The following is a 20,345-nucleotide window of genomic DNA, read 5'->3' as shown; positions in this document are numbered from 1 at the left end:
ATTTAATTTACACTGGTATTAAAAAAAATACCGATGCAGAAGCTGATAGAAGGGAGAAGGGTAACCAGCATCAAGTCGAATCGCTAGTCCATCTAGCTCAATATCAACTATGCCAAGTGACAGTAACTTTAAAGACTTGTCCTATCTGGAGATACTGGGAATTGAATCAAGGACCTTGGGCATGCAAAAGTCTCCCATGGAACTCTGGACCTTTCCATAAAAATTAATGGATCCTGAATAACGGGCTGAATTAAATAGGAACTTATAGAACCCAAATGCTCTATAAAGGGCTTATAACAAAACATAGGAGCACTGTGGTGACTCATTGTAAGCATGACAGCTAAACAGAACAGTGGTAATAATAATAACAATAACAATAATAATAATAATAATATACACTAAAATGTCACACATCAAAAACTTCCCTGAACAGGGCTGCCTTCAGATGTCTTCTGAATGTCAGGTAGTTGTTTATCGCTTTGACATCTGCTGGGAGGGCGTTCCACAGGGCAGGTGCCACTACCAAGAAGGCCCTCTGCCTGGTTCCCTGTAGCTTTGCTTTTTGCAATGAGGATTTCACCAGGAAGGCATGCACATTAGGAATGAAGCAATGTGGCCACCTCAAAACTTCTGCAAGCGCACAAACAGTACTGAAAGTGGGGTTGGCTGTGTGTCGTGTGACTACCTTGAGCAGAAATCATTGTGAATGTGCCAATGGAACAGATTCTTGGAAGGGCCCTCCCTCCATTGTTTTTGCTGCAAGCAGACGTAGCTCTGTTCTTGCTTATTCCAAATCTAGACTTGGATTAATACGTCACAGGACATGTCACTTTCTATTAAGCTAAAAGGGGATCAGATAACAACCGTGCTCTGGTGTGATCCTCCATGGAGATTACCAGAGAGAGAGTTTTCCTTGCATTCCTTCTACCTCTCCAGACAGGTTCTAATCAGCAGGGAGATATGATTCCTCCAGGACAAGAGGTGCCTCAATGATGCCCCATGGGGTCCTGGATCCTGCCCTTGACGCTGCACTCTCTGCTTCCTGACGGATCTTGGTGAAGCTCTGAAAGCTAAGGCACCATGTGGGAGCAGTTGAAGAAAGCACTCTTTTGCCCGTTCTCCATCAGCCTGGTGGGACTCCGGAAGTGGATCCGGGCCTTCTGGAGCAAAAATGGCCTCTTGACACTTTCCATGCTTTCTGTGATGACTGGATGCCTTGTGGGGTTTCTGCTCAGGACACTGGAATTGTCTGATTTGGTAAGTGACTGGTTTTTATGGAACAGCAACACAGTGGCGTAGCGTGGGTTGTCAGCACCCGGGGCAAGGCAAGTAATTTGCGCCCCCTAACCCGTGGATTTGCGCCCCCTAACCCTAACCCCCAGATGTTGCGCCCGGTGCGGCCAGCCCCCCCTGCACCCCCCACGCTACGCCACTGCAGCAACAGGACAGGGCTTTCTGAAGCAAGGCATGCAATAGGCAGAGACTGGATTTCTACGACAGTATGCTTGGAAATGGCATACTCCGGCATGACCCCAACTTTGTGGGGGGTCAGCTGTGTTTACTCCCAGATAGTGCATATGCTCAGGCGCACTTAACATCCCATGCCGATCTTGCAGGTAGCTTCTTTCTGGAGAAAGGAACTGAGCAGTGGGGTTTTGTTACCCTAGAAACAGCCAGCTTCAAATCTGAGTGGCCCTGGAAAACGAAGAGTGTGTGTTTTGACTGTTGCTTTGTTTAGTGAGGGGATTGAGTTTGGGATTCTTCACTTTTTTTTCCGGCAGAGGGATTGTTATCTAGAGAGACAGAGTTTCTGCAGGTGATGCTTTTTGCTGGCATGATGGTCCATGGGTTAAAGATGGAGGAGCAATTCTATTCTGTTTGCATTTTAATGAGAAACTATCTGTTATCTGCTTCTTGAACTACCGTATTTTTCGCTCTATAACACGCACCAGGCCATAACACGCACGTAGTTTTTAGAGGAGGAAAACAAGAAAAAAAATATTCTAAACGAAATAGTGGATATATGATTTTTGTGGTTCATGCTGTGGCCACAGACATGTGATCTGACAGTGAGTTTGGAGTAGCCCAATGCAAAAATCCTGAGGATCCATGTGGATCCATGCTTTGTAACCACGGAGGAGGGAAGGAAGGGGAACCATGGATCCTCTGCTCACGACTGCAGCAGATCCCCCCGCCACCCACAGGCATTCGCTCCATAACACGCACAGACATTTCCCCTTACTTTCTAGGAGGATAAAAGTGAGTGTTATGGTGCAAAAAATACGGGTAATAAAGAAACACGGCTGTCCTTCGAAACTCACACCTCTCTGATTTTTGCAGTGCAGTGTTCCAATCAAGTAATGTATTCAAAAATGCATGTGTTAGTGAAGGTAACATACAAAAAGGCATTATATTACAGGGAATTGCTTCCCAAAATGTGCTTATTAGGAGAAATCTGTACCAGAATGTTGGTACCTTACTTGGCTGGAAAACTCACAAGTGTGAATTTCGCAGGACAGCTGTCTTTCAGATCGCACATTGTTTCACAAAGCTTGAATTAGCTATGTTCGCCTTTAAATGTGATTCAAATCAAACTCATCCTTCATCCCCAAGGACGGGTGTTCCTTATTTCAGAGGTTGTGGCTACCTGAAAACTCAGGAGGAATCACCAGAGAATAAGCTGCTACTCCTTCCCCACCCGCCTTGGCCAACTCCTCTTTCGACATGGCCTTATTCCACCTCCGACAGGGTTTAGAGAAGCCATTTCAGTTACTGGCGCTTGGTGTCATAGCTCAAAGTGCCAAGCTAAGCTGGTTACTTAACTGCAGCAAGACTCTTCTCTCCTTCCCCATTGTTGTGGCTACGATTCCCACTAAATTCAGTGCTGAATTGAATAAATTGAAATTGGAAAAGTATTGGTGCCGGGGCGGATCTGCTATGAAACTAATGAAATTTAAGCTTCAGGGCTCCTAATCCCAGAGGGGCCCCAGAAGTAACATTACAGTGGTACCTAATTCGTTCCAGAGGTCCGTACTTAACCTGAAACTGTTCTTAACCTGAAGCACCACTTTAGCTAATGGGGCCTCCTGCTGCTGCTGCACCGCCAGAGCACGATTTCTGTTCTCATCCTGAAGCAAAGTTCTTAACCTGAAGCACTCTTTCTGGGTTAGCGGAGTCTGTAACCTGAAGCGTCTGTAACCCGAGGTACCACTGTAGTCTACATTGCTTTCAAAATTTGGGTCTAGCAGACCCAATTTGAGTCACACGACTCAAAATTGATTATTTTTTTGTTTATGTTTCAACAATCCCAAAGTGTTGAGCGTCAGCAGCAGAAATGTTGTAAAGGTGGAGTGTCGCAGTACAGCAATGTTAAGCCAAATCTTAGGTGTAGTAGTTTTAAAAAAATAAAAAATGTGGTGATCTGTCATGGAACGACACCACTGGAGAAGATAGCAGTGGTTACCCAGACCTCATTGCTGGTTCCAAAGGGCGCCCCCGTAACAGTTCAAGCTTCAGGGTCCAAAAATGTGTGTCTGGCACTGAGACCTTCACCTTTTAAGCCAGGGGTGGTAAACCAGTGATCCTCCAGATGTTGGACTAGAACTCCATCCCTGACCATAGGCCATGCTGGCTGTTGGTGCTGAGGAGAGTCCAACAATGTCTGGAGGGCCAGCAGTTCCTCAGCCCATTCTTAAGCCTACCTGCCCTAGAGTTGCAGCCAGTGGACCCATTGAAAAAGATGAGCAAGACTAAGCAGGTCCAGTAGTTTCCATAGGTCTACTCTGAGCAGAGTAGAGCTTGATTCAACCCCTTCTTCCTAATTCTATAAAGAAGAAGAAGAGTTTGGATTTGATATCCCGCTTTATCACTACCCAAAGGAGTATCAAACCGGCTGACAATCTCCTTTCCCTTCCTCCCCCACAACAAACACTCTGTGAGGTGTGTGGGGCTGAGAGACTTCAGAGAAGTGGGACTAGCCCAAGGTCACCCAGGAGCTGCATGTGGAGGAATGGAGACGCGAACCCGGTTCCCCAGATTACGAGACTACTGCTCTTAACCACTACACCACACTGGCTCTCTGTTGGGGAGTTCGAAGGATAAGCCTGCCATCTTTACGTAGGCTTCCTACTGTTCTGTTGAGCTCTGTGGGACACCCTCCTCAGAAAGTGAGCATACAGTTGGGCCGTGAAATACTCCTCTCCATTTTGAAGCTTGGTAGCAAAGGATCAACTCTTGTTTCCTCTCCTTTTTGGCACTCTGAATGGGGCCTTCCCAATAGTTGCTTCCCTTGACCACATGGACACCACGCATTTAAAGCACACGCTTTCCCCCAAAGAATCCTGGCAATAATATAGGAGCACAGGAAGACTGCCTTATGCTGGATCAAACCCTAAGTCCATCTGGCACATGGTTGTCTATTCTGACTTTGCAGAGTTTCTATCCAGGGTTTCAGGTAAAGGGCATTCACATCCCTACCAGGAGATGCTGGGATCTGGAACGAGGGATATCAAGAATAAGAATAAGAATTTATTATTTATATCCCACCCATCTGGCTGGGTTTCCTCAGCCACTCTGGGCTGCTCCCAACAGAATATTAAAAACACAATAAAACATTAACAACTTCCCTAAACAGGGCTGCCTTCAGATGTCTTCTAAAAGTCAGGTAGTTCTTTATTTCCTTGACATCTGATAGGAGGGTGTTCCACAGGGAAGGCGCCACGACCGATAAGGCCCTCTGCCTGGTTCCCTGTAACCTCATTTCTCGCAGGGAGGGAACCGCCAGAAGACCCTTGGAGGTGGACCTCAGTGTCCGGGCTGAACAATGGAGCTGGCGATACTCGTTCAGGTATATCGAGCCGAGGCTGTTTAGGGCTTTAAAAGTCAGCACCAACACTCTGAATTGTGCTCCAAAACGTACTGCGAGCCAATGTAGGTCTTTCAGGACCGGTGTTATATGGTCTTAGCGGCCGCTCCCAGTCCCCAGTCTAGCTGCTGCATCCTGGATTAATTGTAGTTTCCGGGTCACCTTCAAAGGTAGCCCCACATAGAACGCATTGCAGTAGTCCAAGAGGGAGATAACCAGAGCATGCACCACTCTGGCGAGACAGCATACAGAGCAGATGCTCTACTACGAAGCTACTATCCTTCTCTATGTGAGAGGGTGGGGTAACTGCACCCATCGCCACAAAGCCCCCCTTGGAGAGCTGGCCACCTTTGCCCTATGGAAACCTCTCCATTCGTGATTCTAGATGTGAGGGCTGAGCCTGCACAATCTTGTCACCAACAGGAGGTGTGGAGGGTGGAACACGAGAATGGGCCTTTTCAGTGGTGGCCAGATGTGTGGCATATAAATATTATTATTATTTATTATGATGGAATGCTCTCTTAGGGAGCCTAGCCTGGTACCATCGTTACATATCCTTAAGTGCCAGGTGAAAACATCCATCAGGCCTTTGGCTTTTAACTAACTTTGGCCTTTTCATCTGAGTGGGATGTTTAAATGTAGATTTTTAGGTGTGCGGCTTTTTTGTTTTGTTTTGCTGGCTTTAATGCTTAAAATATTTTAAGTCGCTTTGAGCTGCTGTGGCAAAAAAAAGGACATCACCACCACCATGCCCACATGTAAATTTATAGGAGGGAAAATGTGCTTAAAAAGAACATCATTAATTCCTTGCCATTGAATGATGGCTGCTACTTGGTCACATCCACACCAACACGTAGCTTACTCAAAGAATCCCGGGATCTGTATTTTACCCTTCACAAAGCTTCAGTTCCCAGCCCCCTTAACTAACTACAGTTCCCAGAGGTCTTTGGGAGAAGCCACACACTTTAAATGTATGGCGTGAATGTGAAATTGTTTTCAATGTAGGTTTCAGCTGTGTGTGATGACTTTTTTTTGCTACATGTTCTGTGTTTCTCTGCCCCTCCCAAGTTCTCCTCTGTGGCCTAACGCTTTTGCCTTTTCCACTCCCCTACAGGAGAAGCAGTACTTCTCATTCCCTGGAGAACTCCTGATGAGGATGTTGAAGATGCTGATATTACCACTGATCACCTCCAGGTAAGAGCAAGAAGACCAGGAAGCGGCAGGTGGAGAGGGAGTCGCAATATTGTTTAGAACGGCTCCTTTGCACCTGGAAGAGAAGAGTTTTCTTTCCTGGGGGTGCAGTTCAGACCTCCCTCCAGAGTTGCCATGGGCAATGTGCCAGTAGAGGTGCAATTAGTTCTTCCAACAAAAGAAATAGTAAGCTTTGTTTTGGAGCCACTCAAACCTCTCTCAACCCCAGGGAAGAAAACATTCGAATCTCATGGGCCTCTGCATTTATTTACGCATGGAATCGTAGAGTCACGAGGGGTCCCAAGGGTCAACTCACCCAAATAATAATAATAATGTATTATTTGTACCCCGCCCATCTGGCTGGGTTTCCCCAGCCACTCTGGACGGCTTCCAACAGAACACCAAAATACAATAACCTATTAAACATTAAAAGCTTCCCTGAACAGGGCTGCCTTAAGATGTCTTCTGAATGTCAGGTAGTTGTTTTTCTCTTTGACATCTGGTGGGAGGGCGTTCCACAGGGCAGGCGCCACCACCAAAAGGCCCTCTGCCCGGTTCTCTGTAACTTGGCTTCTCGTAGCGAGGGAACCGCCAGAAGGCCCTTGGCACTGGACCTCAGCGTCCGGGCAGAACGATGGGGGTGGAGACGCTCCTTCAGGTATACTGCAAATCAGGAATCGGGGCCAGCCCAAGGCATTTTGCCACCTTGGGTGAAACGGAATACGGTGGAAGCAGGGTCAAGGAAAAGCAGACCCCAGGCAGAGGAAAGAACTGAGGCTGGCAGAGGCTGTCTTGAGAGGCTGAGATGCAGACCTCAAGCCAATCACACAACTCATAGGTTGGTAGCAAAGGCAAGGCAGACGATAGGGAAGGCATTCCCTGGGCAAAGGGTTGAGGAGCTGGCCGGGATGCAGCCCAGTCTGAACACCTCACCCCACGTCCCTACATCCTCTTCCCCATAAGGAATTAAAACCCACCATTTCCAGCTGAATAATAAAGGAGTCTAATGGTTGTGGGGATCGATTGGCAGAGAGCTGAGCATCAGTTTGAAGGTGACACATACTGAAAAATAGCACTCATAAAACAGGAAAGGCAACTTGGCTGCAGTGGACCCCTTTTTGCCCAAGCTTTATTCCCCTGCTCCAGAGGGTGGGACCTGAACCAACAGTCAAATGACAGCAAAAGGGAAGTCTGACTAAACATTTAGGAATAACTTTTTGATGGGAAGAGATGTTCAACAGTGGAATGGGTGACCTTGGAAGGTAGTCGCCTTCCTCCTTTGCACACCTTCCAGCTTGCCAATATCCTTCTTAAACTGCAATGCCCAGAACTGGGGCACAGGTACTCCAGGTGTGGTCTGACCAAGGCACAGTGTTAGAAACTGAGATATGAAAGCGAGGAGCTAAATGGCACCTTAAACCTAGGTTATGGGCTCATAACATAATGTCTAGGCGTGCTTTCCCCTCCTTTTTAAAAATATTTTATTAAGGGTTTTCTTGTTTTACAGTGTAAGTGTAATGCCTCTTTTTTTTTCCCATGTAACATTTTTACAAATCCGTTTCATTTGTTGAGGCATTAGGGGGAGAAGAAAAAAGAAAAAAGAAAGGGGGTGGAGGGAGGGGAGATGGATGGGGGTGGGGTCGGGTAGTGGTGTTTCTATTATGCTTAATGTATGTAGAGTTTGGTGTCAGCGTGCTCGTGCTGTTCACTTGTGTTCCTTTGGTGGTGAGAGAGGTTGGGGTTGGCCTAGGGTGTGATTGTTTGTTTGTGATTGGCTGTGGTGGTCTTTGTTTTCGTGTGTGAGTGAGGTGGGTGGGTGTTTTGGATCAGGTCAGCCATATTGATTTGTATGCTGTTGGTGGATTATTGTCATTGTCCTGTTGGGCTGTGTATGTGATAAAGGGGACCCATATTGGGGTGAATGCATCTTCTTCTGCTTGTCCCCATGTCAGTTTCAGTTTTTTGGTTAATTTTTCTAGTAGGGCTGTTTCCCATACTATTTGGTACCATTGGTCCATGCTTACTCCTGACAGGTCTCTCCAGTGTCTGGTTATGGTGTTTCTGGCTGCTGAGAGTAGGTGGGTTATGAGTTCTTTGCGGTGTAAGTGGGCATTGTTGTCTTGGAAGGTGTTTAGTAAGGCCAATTCTGGGGTGGTTTCTAATACTTGCTTAGTTATTTTACATATTTCTTGTATGGCTGTGCTTCCCCCCCCCCTTTTAATAACAAGAATACAAAGCTGGAAATGAATGCACTGCAGCTAAAATATTATGTTCATTTTTCACATGGTCTAGTCCTTCCCTTGCCCCCCCTTAGTATTCTCTTCTCCTGTCGCAAAATGCACCTAGAAAAATGGGAGTTTCGAACACTGCCAGGGCAGAATAGAGCGGTCCTGTTGCTTCCCTTGATCTGGACACCAGACTTCTGTTGATGCAGACTAGGATAGCATTCGTTTTCTTTGCTGCTGCATCACACTTCCTTTCATTTTTCTACTACTGGCAGGATGGTGTTATAACACCCTCAAGCATCCTCAGGGATTTCAGGCCCAGTTCTGTGCGCTGGCTTGAACCTGCCTGAGACCCATATACATTAGAGTCCCCGCCCCACATATAAGAATGTGTGTTCGTGGTCAGCAGTCCACTAAGTGAATATGATTGGTGTTTGCTCACGCTGCTGCCGTTGTGATGGCCTGGGAATCCGATTCAGAGGCTGAACCGGAGGAATCCCAGCCTGCACAGGAGTCCCCGCCTCCAGGAGCGGCTGAGCTGGGGCAGGGCCTTGATTCTGAAGCGCCTACACCTGTGCCGGATCCTCAGGAGCAGGCACCAGGTGAATCCACTCTGGCTCCGGAGGTGGTTGAGGACTCAGTGCCTACAGGTGAGTCTCCCCCAGGGCCCAGTAACCCTTCAGCCTCTCCTGAACTGCAGAGGCTCAGGGCAGAGAGGCAAAGGGAACTGGTTTCTCCCAGGAGGAGTGCTCGCCTTAAGGCCAGGAGAGGCTGGTCTCCTGGGGGCCAGGACCGCCCCTGGCCTCAGAGAAGATAAAGGCCAGTCAGCCCGGTCCCAGGTTGCAGGAGCAACGTCGTCGAAGAGCTGTTTTGGCCAGCCATCCAGTCCTGTTCCCCCAGAGTTCCTGTCCTTGCCCGGCTTCTCGCTGTGGACCCCGCTTCGCCCGTGGAGGACTGTCTGCTGACCCTCAACTCAGGTCCTGGACCTCGCCCCACGGTAACCTCCCCCCGGACCAGCACAGCCGTGTTATTTTATAAGTCCATAAACAAAACTTAATGATGGGAGTTTTTTTATGTTTCTTTTACGTTGAAATGAATTTAAGTATGTTATAGAAGTTGTGTAACCTACATTAAACAATGGACAGCAGAATCGTGGACTTGTGGAGTTGGAAGGGACCCCAAGTATCACCTCATCCAACCCCCTGCAATGATGTGTCAGGAGCTGGAGAAAGGAGTAGATCCAGCAATAAAACAGCCGGTGTTTACTCGAAGAAACCAAAGCCGCGCAGGCCTAGTGATCACTGCAACTCTTCCCAGTAGGTCTTGCCCCAGTGAGGCTGTTTGCCAGGACTGAAGGTCCCTGCCTTCCAACCATACTCTAAGGCAGGCATAGGCAAACTCGGCCCTGCAGATGTTTTGGGACTACAACTCCCATCATCCCTGACCACTGGTCCTGTTAGCTAGGGATGATGGGAGTTGTAGTCCCAAAACACCTGGAGGGCCGATTTTGCCTGTGCCTGCTCTAAGGCTCCTCCCCTGTTCCTTCCCCAGAAGCCTAAGGCTCTGACATCTCTCTTTGCTCCACCCTCTTCATACTGTACTTCTTTGGGTTCTGGGACACCAGGGGGAGGGGAGCTGGTTGCAGCAGGAGGGGGAGACCCCCCTGGCTTCTTCAGCATCCTGCCTCATCTCTGTCTCCTGGTCCCCGTCCTCTCCTGACTCTGGACTGCTCTCTGCCATAGCCTCTTCCTTTCTCAATAAACACTGTTATCTCTTCAGCTTCCGACCCCTCATCCTCTCAGTCTTCTCCCTCTGACCACTCACCGTTGTCCCAACACCACACTCCGGGCTCTGAGCCGTCTTCCCCTGGGGCTTCCCCAGCTGGTGCCTCCCACCACTCCTTGCATCCAGCCAGTCCGCGACGCAACAATGCAGGACCCACAGCTAAAAAATCCCTGGTAGGTGACCATCCAGTGAGACGAACAACATAGAATTTGACAGAAACTGAACTGCAGCAGAATGGAAACCTTGCTGATTCCGACAAATAAGAGGTCCGAACAAACCGCTGCCTTTTTAACAATCCTGGTGTCGGATCATGCCCTTCTCTGCTTTCCAAGTGGGCAATACAAACATCGGCCACTGAGCTTAGGGCCTCTGCTGCTCCAGAGAAGCGGACACGGAGCAATGGATCCAAACTACAAGAAAGAAGATTCCACCTCAACATTAGGAAGAACTTCCTGACAGTAAGAGCTGTTTGACAGTGGAATTTGCTGCCAAGGAGTGTGGTGGAGTCTCCTTCTTTGGAGGTCTTGAAGCAGAGGCTTGACAACCATATGTCAGGAGTGCTCTGATGGTGTTTCCTGCTTGGCAGGGGGTTGGACTCGATGGCCCTTGTGGTCTCTTCCAACTCTATGATTATGATTCTAGGGCCTTTGCAGCTATGGCAGCTGGACAGGGGTGGCGTGTCCTGCTTTGCCACTTAAGGCGAAATTGGCACATGACACCCCCTTCCCCCTCCCTGCCACTGAAGCTGCCTGTACGTGCGTTGAAAGGTGGTACCCGCAAAGCGTTGACAACAGCACTGGCTTCTGGCAACATCTTGCTAGATACTGGTGCCATTGCCAGTGCCACTCCTCTGATGCCCGTGGGGTGGGGTCTGGGGAGTTCCACCCCATGGGCTCCCACTGCTTGCCTCATGGGTGCTCTGGCCCTGCACCTGAGGCTCCCTGGAATGGGGGAATTCTCCCTGTTTGCATTCCAGAAGGGTCAAAACCTCTCCTTTTTCGTCAGACCTTTTCTTAACTGGCTGATTTCCTAGGTAGTTCTGTTCTGTTTTATTGATCTTATATATGATGGTAGTGTGACTGGCTCCCTTTCTGAGATCACCTCTCAGAGCCTATTAAGTGCCTCTGCAATCCCCTTGGCAGCTAAATATCTCCCAGGCTTGACCCTGGCTTGGGAGCGTTTACTCTTTACAAAGCTCAGAGCTTTTGCTATCCCCACTCTCTGCTTCAGTCAATCTTGCTCCGTGACATCCCACTCTCCCTTGGTCATTCATCGTTCCTTGCGGCTAAGAACAGCGTATGAACTTGGTTTGGTTTTGTTCTACAGCCAGTTTGTGCAGCAATACACATCAGAGGATGGCACTTGCCTTATATTGGTCGAAACCGCATGCAAAACCGCATTTATTAGGAATAACCTGCACTAAAATGCTGGCAAATTTTCTGGGAGATTTTTGTTAAATGCAAAAATTTCAGTTCAGTGTGGAAAACCGAATGCAAGGCTAATAAAATGAGAAACTGAGAAAAGCAGAACAGATTCATCCATCGGTGCTTGCAGTACATATTCCTAGCTTCGTCTCTCCACTGCCTTCTGCTTAGTTGACTCTCCCACATTTATATAGCACCTGACTTGGTTGTGCTTCTTGTCTCTTGTCATTTTCAGATGCTCCTGTAATGCTTAGGTTGGGTTTTAGTGAAGCAACACCACAGCCAAGTCCTTCAAAGTCTCCTTCCTCGCACAGTCCCTCTGGACACATGCTTGTCTATATGTGACAAATAGACAGATTCATAGAATCATAGAATCATAGAGTTGGAAGAGACCCCAAGGGCCATCGAGTCCAACCCCCTGCCAAGCAGGAAACACCACCAGAGCACTCCTGACATATGGTTGTCAAGCCTCTGCTTAAAGACCTCCAAAGAAGGAGACTCCACCACACTCCTTGGCAGCAAATTCCACTGTCGAACAGCTCTTACTGTCAGGAAGTTCTTCCTAATGTTGAGGTGGAATCTTCTTTCTTGTAGTTTGGATCCAGTGCTCCGTGTCCGCTTCTCTGGAGCAGCAGAAAACAACCTTTCTCCCTCCTCTATGTGACATCCTTTTATATATTTGAACATGGCTATCATATCACCCCTTAACCTCCTCTTCTCCAGGCTAAACATGCCCAGCTCCCTTAGCCATTCCTCATAAGGCATCATTTCCAGGCCTTTGACCATTTTGGTTGCCCTCCTCTGGACACGTTCCAGTTTGTCAGTGTACTAATAGATGTGGAAGATTTGTCTGTTCTGCACCTGTAGGCGGAGGCAGGGGTGTGTGAAGGGAGGGAGGGAAGAGTCACAGGTTGCAGGTAGATGGATGGATTGGGTGGACTGCTGGATCAGGACCTCGGGGTCCCTGCAGCTCAGCATCCTATTCCCCACAGTGGTCAACCAAGATTCCTCCAGAAAGCTCAAAGCAGCACGTCCCTACATCCTCTCCCCTCCTCCATGGTTGCTCCACGGCAAATTGTATTTAGGGTCATATTGCCTTTGAATTTGAAATATATATATAAAATTGTGGAGTTGGGAAGAGACCACCATGGATCATGTAGTCCACCCCCCCCCCCCCCGCAAAGGAATCTCAGCTAAAGAATCTCTCAAGTGATTCCTGTCTGTTTAAAAACGACCAAAAAAGAGGCCACCACCTTCTGAGGTCATCTATTCCATTGTCAAAGCAGCTTCTACCACCAGAAAGTTCATCCCAATGTTAAGCATTTTAGTGCTAATTTCTTCTAATACAGCCGGGATGTCCCTGGTCAGTCCTCAAGAACTTTAGCCCCAACAAAACTTTGATGAAGCTTTCTCAAAAAAAATCTCAACAACTTTGATCAATCCAATGGGTAGATCACTGCCAGTTATTTTTTTATAGTGCGAGTAGATCGTGGTCTCTCGGAAGTTGGACGTTCTAATACAGTGGTACCTTGGGTTAAGTACTTAATTCGTTCTGGAGGTCCGTTCTTAACCTGAAACTGTTCTTAATCTGAAGCACCACTTTAGCTAATGGGGCCTCCCGCTGCTGCCGCGCCGCTGGAGCACAATTTCTGTTCTCCTCCTGAAGCAAAGTTCTTTTTTTTCTTTTTCTTTTCCTTCTCCTCCTGCGATGAGGCTACATTTTAATATTTTAATGTTCCATTATTTTAATGTATTTTATTTTTGTTTTTAAGTTGTAATCATTCATCTTGTTTTTATTATTGCTTGTAAGCCTCTCTGAGCCCGGCCTTGGCTGGGGAGGGCGGGGTATAAATAAAAAAATTATTATTATTATTATTAACCCGAGGTACTATTTCTGGGTTAGCGGAGTCTGTAACCTGAAGCGTCTGTAACATGAAGCGTATGTAACCCGAGGTACCACTGTATAAACGTTTCTGCAAAGCAATTTACCCAGTATGTTGTTTTTGCTAACTTATGTCTTCTTATGCAAACTTTATTATTATTATTATTTATTAAATTTGCATACCACCCATCATCCTTAGATCTCAGAGCAGTTTACATAATAATAGTAGTAGTAGAAATAGTAACCCCGCCCATCTGGCTGGGTTTCCCCAGCCACTCTGGGCAGCTCACAATAGAGTATTAAAAACATGATGCTTTCTAAAAGTCAGGTAGTTGTTTATTTCCTTGACATCTGATGGGAGGGCGTTCCGCAGGGTGGGCGCCACCACCGAGAAGGCCCTCTGCCTAGTTCCCTGCAACCTCACTTCTCGCAGGGAGGGAGCTGCCAGAAGGCCCTCGGAGCTGGACCTCAGTGTCCGGGCTGGACAATGGGGGTGGAGTTTAATGCATAATTTTTACCCTAGTTATATGTGTTTTTATGGTACACACAGCTTGGTGGGAAGAGCTGCAATGCCAAATTTGAAGTGCAAATTTCCCATGATGGCCGTGTGTTTTGGTTTGTGCATTGTTTGAGGGAAAAGCTCATTTGGGAGGTTTGCCTTTAAATGCAGACTGAATCCAGTTTTCCCCTCCATGCAGGTGAACCATCTGTGCCATGTGGAGGATTGCATTTCTTGTTTTCCACACACACCCCACCTCAGCATCTCTTACTGCTTCCTTTAATCAGCCACCCTGTCCATTTTCCCTTAATGGGATCCGTCACATGGCCCAGAAACGTGCAGCTGGGAGCTTAGACCTTGCTAAATTGCTGCAGATTACCTGACATGGCAGGGATCTCACATGTCGCCTGTCTTAGCTCCCAAAGCTGCCCGTCCGGTCTGGCTGCCGCCACACCATTTTAGCAACTCGAGAGCGAGCTTTCGGAGCGTTCTGAAGATCGGCAGGCAGGAAGCGCTGGGGTTTAAAGGGGGCACCTTGCAAGATTGGGCGGCACAGAAAGGGCTGTATTCGCACCCATGCCAGATATCTGCAAATCCGTGTTTGTGTTCCACTCCCGCCAGCTCAGCATTTAGAGCCCTTGCGGCCGTTTGGTGAAGTTATAATTTTAAAAGCAACAGCTTTCAAAGCCAGCACCCAAAATTATAGGTGCTAATTGAAAATGAGCTACTTAAAACAGTGTAAATGCATGCATTTAAAGAGCTGGCCAGTCTCCAAAGAGAGATGAGCTCCTAAGGGAATCTGCTGCAGAGATCTGAGATGTTGCTCTGCTGATGGGATGGCAGGGCAGGGTCGTACTATCGGAAATCGGATCTGGAATCTCGTTCAAACCTCCACCGTTCACCAAATGCTATCTCAGTCAAATGATTACAGGGGAGTCCAAATTCATACTGTGTATGGGACGCGGGTGGCGCTGTGGGTTAAACCGTAGAGCCTAGGGCTTGGCGACCAGAAGGTCAGCAGTTCGAATACCCGCGACTGGGTGAGCTCCTGTTGCTCGGTCCCTGCTCCTGCCAACCCAGCAGTTCGAAAGCACGTCAAAGTGCAAGTAGATAAATAGGTACCGCTCCGGCGGGAAGGTAAACGGCATTTCCGTGCGCTGCTCTGGTTCACCAGAAGCGGCTTAGTCATGCTGGCCACATGACCCGGAAGCTGTACGCCGGTTCCCTCGGCCAATAAAGCGAGATGAGCGCCGCAACCCCAGAGTCGGCCACGACTGGACCTAATGGTCAGGGGTCCCGTTACCTGTACATTATGCTTACTACAGCAATGCTCATATCTGAGGACTTTGTTAATCTGGGATGCCTCAGTTGGTAGAGCATGAGACTCTTTATCTTGGGGTTGTGGGTTTGAGTCCCACGTTGGGCAAAAGATTCCTGCATTGCGGGGGCTGGATTATCCTAGTGGTCCCCTTCCAACTCCACAATTCTGTGATTCTAAGATGAGAAAAAGCCCGACAAACTGGTCGAACAATTGTTCGCCATATGGGGGGAAAGGAGCATTTTGTTGTATAGATTAGAGCCACACCTGTAGCATATGCCTGGGGGGAACAGAATGATGGACTGGAGTGACCCTGATGTTCCAACATGGCTCCTCTTAGGGTGTTACAATGCAGCCCGCCCATCCACCTGGTCAAGTTGTCTCTTTAAGGCACTTACAAGCTGCACAGGAGATTGATGCAAATTAGATAGCTCAGTTGAGGAAGGTAGATGAGTCAGAAGGGCTTGTGAAAGTTTATTCAAAGATAAAGAAATCCCTTCCAATTCCTTGAAAATGAAGCTTAAAGTCCTGATTACTTAGTTGTATTTGATCAGGTACTAATTCATGGGCAGTTTGCCCTAATGCGTCCTGTTTTAGTGACAGCGAAGGTGTAATTAAGGTGTCAGGGAGGAGGGCTTCCCTATGGCTTCCATCCCCCCCGGATCAGCTAGCTTTTCCAACTCCCCTTGACCATACAGAGGCCAAAAGCGGTTGTATGTTTCGACCGCAGAAACAATTACTTGCTCTGTTTGGCTGTTATTGTTGGTAGGTGGTGAGGGAGATCCAAGCCTTGACTGCTTTACTCTTGGAGGTGAACAACCTTTCTCAGCAGATCTTGGTCGCTTGCCATGACCCATTTGTCGCTGTCTCACTAACTACGGAGGTTAAAAGTAGAGATAAACGGAGATAAAAGAGAACTTATCTTTTGTGGACACAACTCCTCTGCTACTCCTCCTCCACTGCTCAACATAACCCAGTCTTCAAGGCGGCGTTTCTAATCAGCAGCAGGCTTTCTCAGCAGAAGGTTTGAATATCCTTGTTGATACGTATATTGGCCACGACTGGCCAACAGTAGAGATAAAACGATTAAAACTTCTAACAGAGGTAAAATAATTTAAAAGTCTAATAAAAACAGCTATAAAGACGGCTGTAAAAGGCTATAAAAGGTTTGTAATCCAGGAGGGTTCACGGGGGAGAAGTTGTTACAGCCGCCATCTTCCTTTCCTTATAACGCCCATCCACCTACCTGCCACCTGTGACTCCCTCTCCCTTCACACCCCTGCATCTGTCTACAGGTGTATCCTCTTCTGCATCCTCTTATTCACAGGTAGGCAAACTAGGGGCCGGATGCAGCCCAATCGCCTTCGCAATCCGGCCCGCGGACGGTCCGGGAATCAGCGTCTCTTTACATGAGTAGAACATGCCCTTTGTTTAAAATGCGTCTCTGGGTTATTTGCAGGGCCTGCCTGCTGTTTTTACATGAATAGAATGTGTGCTTTTACAGTGGTACCTCGGGTTAAGTACTTAATTCGCTCCAGAGATCCATTCTTAAGCTGAAACTGTTCTTAACCTGAAGCACCACTTTAGCTAATGGGGCCTCCCGCTGCTGCCGTGCCGCCAGAGCACGATTTCTGTTCTCAACCTGAAGCAAAGTTCTTAACCCGAGGTACTATTTATGGGTTAGTGGAGTCTGTAACCTGAAGCGTCTGTAACCTGAAGCGTATGTAACCCGAGGTACCACTGTATTTAGAAGAAGAAGAAGAGTTTGGATTTGATATCCCGCCTTTCACTCCCTTTAAGGAGTCTCAAAGCGGCTCACATTCTCCTTTCCCTTCCTCCCCCACAACAAACACTCTGTGAGGTGAGTGGGGCTGAGAGACTTCACAAAAGTGTGACTGGCCCAAGGTCACCCAGCAGCTGCATGTGGAGGAGCGGAGACTCGAACCCAGTTCTCCAGATTACGAGACTACCGCTCTTAACCACTACACCACACTGGCTCTCTTTAAAATGCATCTCTGGGTTATTTGTGGGGCATAGCAATTTGTTCATTTATTGTTTTTTTCTAAAATATAGTCTGGCCCCCCACAAGGTCTGAGGGACAGTGGACCGGCCCTCCTGCTGAAAACCCCTGCTCTTATTTATCTGTCTGCTTCATAGAATCGCGGAGATGTAATGTTGGAAGGATCGGGGGGGGGTGTCACCCATTCTATCCCCCTGCAACGCAGGAATCGCAGCTAAGTCTTTGTAATGATGTACGCAGTTAACCAGATCACCACTATCCTCCTCTTCTCCCTTCAGCTTGATGTCTGGCTTGGCCACCATGGACTCCAAAGCCTGTGGCAGGATGGGGATCATCACCATCACCTATTACCTCTGGACCACCTTCCTGGCAGTTACCACCGGGATCATCTTAGTTATCAGCATCCACCCAGGGGCCGCTGCCCAAAAGGAGGAGTACACCGTCGGCAAAGTGGTGCTCAGTTCCGCGGATGCTTTGCTAGACCTCATCAGGTACTGTCTGCTTCTCTGCATGTTTCTCAAAAGCTTGCGATGCGTTTGAATCGTTTAAAAGGAGGGGTGGGGGCCCTCAGCCTTGGGGGGGCCAGATGTGGCCTTCCAGCTATATTCATCCGGCCCATGGAAGCCACATTTTTTTTATAATAATATTTTATTAAATTTTAGGAATAACAACAAACAGAAAAAAGAAAAAACACATACACAGAAATATAAAGTTACAAAGTACAAAAAATACAAACATTTAACGTATAAAAAAAAAGTTTAAAAAAGCAGAAAAAAGACACACTAAAAAGAAAACACAAAAATCCCTCTTTTTGATTTCTCCTCTTTGGTTCACTTATTTTCCTGACTTCCTCACATCTCCCTTTTTTGTATCCCTTTTAAAAATTAATTCAGCAAATTCATATCCAATTAATTTATCTATTATCAATCCAATCTTATTTTTAACCTTGTTGCTAGAACCCCTTCAGTTCATTTCAATGTCATCAACATTCAAAAATTTTACAATGTTTCTGTAGATAAATTTTAAATTTCCTCCAGTCTTCTTCCACCAACTCTTCTCCCTGGTCTCGGATTCTGCCTGTCATTTCCGCCATTTCCATGTAGTCCATTACTTGCATCTGCCATTCTTCCAGAGTGGGTAGGTCTTGTGTCTTCCAATGCTTTGCAATAAGTATTCTTGCTGCTGCTGTAGCGTACATAAAGAAAGTGGAAGCCACATTTAGCCCACACTCTACCTAACAAAGTTTCATTTTGCCCCAAATTTGCAAATTTCTTTTAATATCTTCCCAGGTTTTTAAATAATTATCTTTATACAGATTTGTACTTTTTGCTGTTAACCATACACCTAAATACTTAACCTTCTTTTCAATATTCATACCTGACACATCTTGTAATTTATTTTTAGTCTCATCGTTCATCTTTTCCCCCTCTTTTTCTTTTTACCAAGAGTTTGGTTTTAAAAACTAATCAATTCGAGTCGTGCGACTCAAATCGCATCTAAAGGTAAAGGTAAAGGGACCCCTGATCATTAGGTCCAGTTGTGGACGACTCTGGAGTTGCGAGCTCATCTCGCTCTATAGGCCGAGGGAGCCGGCGTTTGTCCACAGACAGCTTCCGGGTCATGTGGCCAGCATGACTAAGCTGCTTCTGGCAAACCAGAGCAGCGTACGGAAATGCTGCTTACCTTCCCGCCAGAGAGGTACCTATTTATCTACTTGCACTTTGACGTGCTTTCGAACTGCTAGGTTGGCAGGAGCAGGGACCGAGCAACGGGAGCTCACCCCGTCGCCGGGATTCGAACTGCCGATCTTCTGATCAGCAAGCCCTAGGCTCTGTGGTTTAACCCACAGTGCCACCCATGTCTACTCAGCCCAATTTTTTTAAAGCAATGCGAACACAGTTTGCTTCTGGGGCCCCTTCAGGATTAGGGGCCCTGGAGCTTAAGCTTCAGTAGTTTCATAGTAGATCTGCCCCAGGTGGAAGCATCTTCAAACCCAATCCTGATTGGGGTAAAACAGATCTCTGCTTTGGAGACATTTTGAAATAAGAAAGCCTTCATCCGGCACCAAAAAGACGGTAGAGGGTGGTGCCTGCCTGATAAACATATCGAGAGGGAGTTTCGGAAGGTTGGGACTGCCATGTGAAAGGCCTGATCCTGACAGTTTGTGGAATGGACTTGCTGAAGATGGTATCTGTAGGAGGCCCTCTGCTACAGAGTGCAGTGATCAGTCAGGTACTCATAGAACATTGCTGCTCAAACTTTCTGATGTGGTGCACTGGCAATTCTGCCCCCACCCTCTCAGTATGCCAGGGACAGGTACCATCATTAATCTGTGAAGCGTCCCCCCCAACCTGGGCTGTGGATAAACTACAGTTCCCATGAGTCTTTGAGGGTGGGAATGGATCCATGACTGTTAATATGCTACAAATGTGTTTTAAATATATGGTGTGGGTGTGACCAAAACTAAATGAGTAAACCTCCATTCATGTGCCTGAGGTCTAAAGTGGCCTTCTCAATACTGTTTTGTTCTGTCTCCTGCAGAAATATGTTTCCATCCAACCTCATCGAGGCTTCGTTCCAGCAGGTGAGCCCTTGATATACTGTAGTTCTCTTCCCAGCCCTTGTGCACAGATCAAGCCGTCCAGCCAGCCCAGGGGCAGCCTCTCTGTGCTCTCAGATCCTACTCACGTAGGCCATGGGGCATAGGCACATTCAGAAGCTCTTGAGACCTCAGGATATGCTAACCCCAGCCTCTCCACTTGCGAGTGCTTCCGGAAATATATGGCCTGCTGGCCCACGACATTTTGGCACTCGAGGTGGTTTCCAAAATAGTTCCTCCCACTGCCAGGGAAGGAGAAGGGTTGAGGGAATATCTACATCAGGAACGGGGGGGGGGGGGAGAGAAATATCTACATTGGAATCTGCTGCCCCTGTGGATAATAATAATGGTAATAATAATTTATTTATACCCTGCCCATCTGGCTGGGTTTCCCCAGCCACTCTGGGCGGCTTCCAACAAAGTATTAAAATACAATGATTCATCAAATATTAAAAGCTTCCCTAAACAGGCTGCCTTCAGATGTCTTCTAAAAGTCAGATAGTTGTTTATTTCCTTGATATCTGGTGGGAGGGCGTTC

At 47.4% G+C, this 20,345-nt stretch overlaps 1 protein-coding gene across 1 annotated transcript in view; it reads left to right on the top strand.

Annotated features, from left to right (window-relative positions):
* The first annotated feature begins 575 nt into the window (after window positions 1-575).
* The window catches only part of LOC309360774 (excitatory amino acid transporter 5-like), a 41,144-nt gene continuing 21,374 nt past the window's right edge, over window positions 576-20,345 (top strand). Inside the window, exons 1-4 of the mRNA XM_081895647.1 lie at window positions 576-1,257; window positions 5,979-6,058; window positions 17,487-17,699; window positions 19,750-19,792. Of these exons, the coding sequence (XP_081751773.1) occupies window positions 1,081-1,257; window positions 5,979-6,058; window positions 17,487-17,699; window positions 19,750-19,792 (513 nt within the window). The 5' untranslated portion in view covers window positions 576-1,080. The remainder of the gene's footprint in view (window positions 1,258-5,978; window positions 6,059-17,486; window positions 17,700-19,749; window positions 19,793-20,345) is intronic.

Source organism: Podarcis melisellensis (assembly GCF_964234715.1).
Source record: "Podarcis melisellensis genome assembly, chromosome: 18".
Classification (NCBI taxonomy): Eukaryota; Metazoa; Chordata; class Lepidosauria; order Squamata; family Lacertidae; genus Podarcis; species Podarcis melisellensis.
The sequence above is the reverse complement of the archived record's forward strand: the minus strand, read 5'-3'. Positions and strand labels throughout refer to the sequence as shown.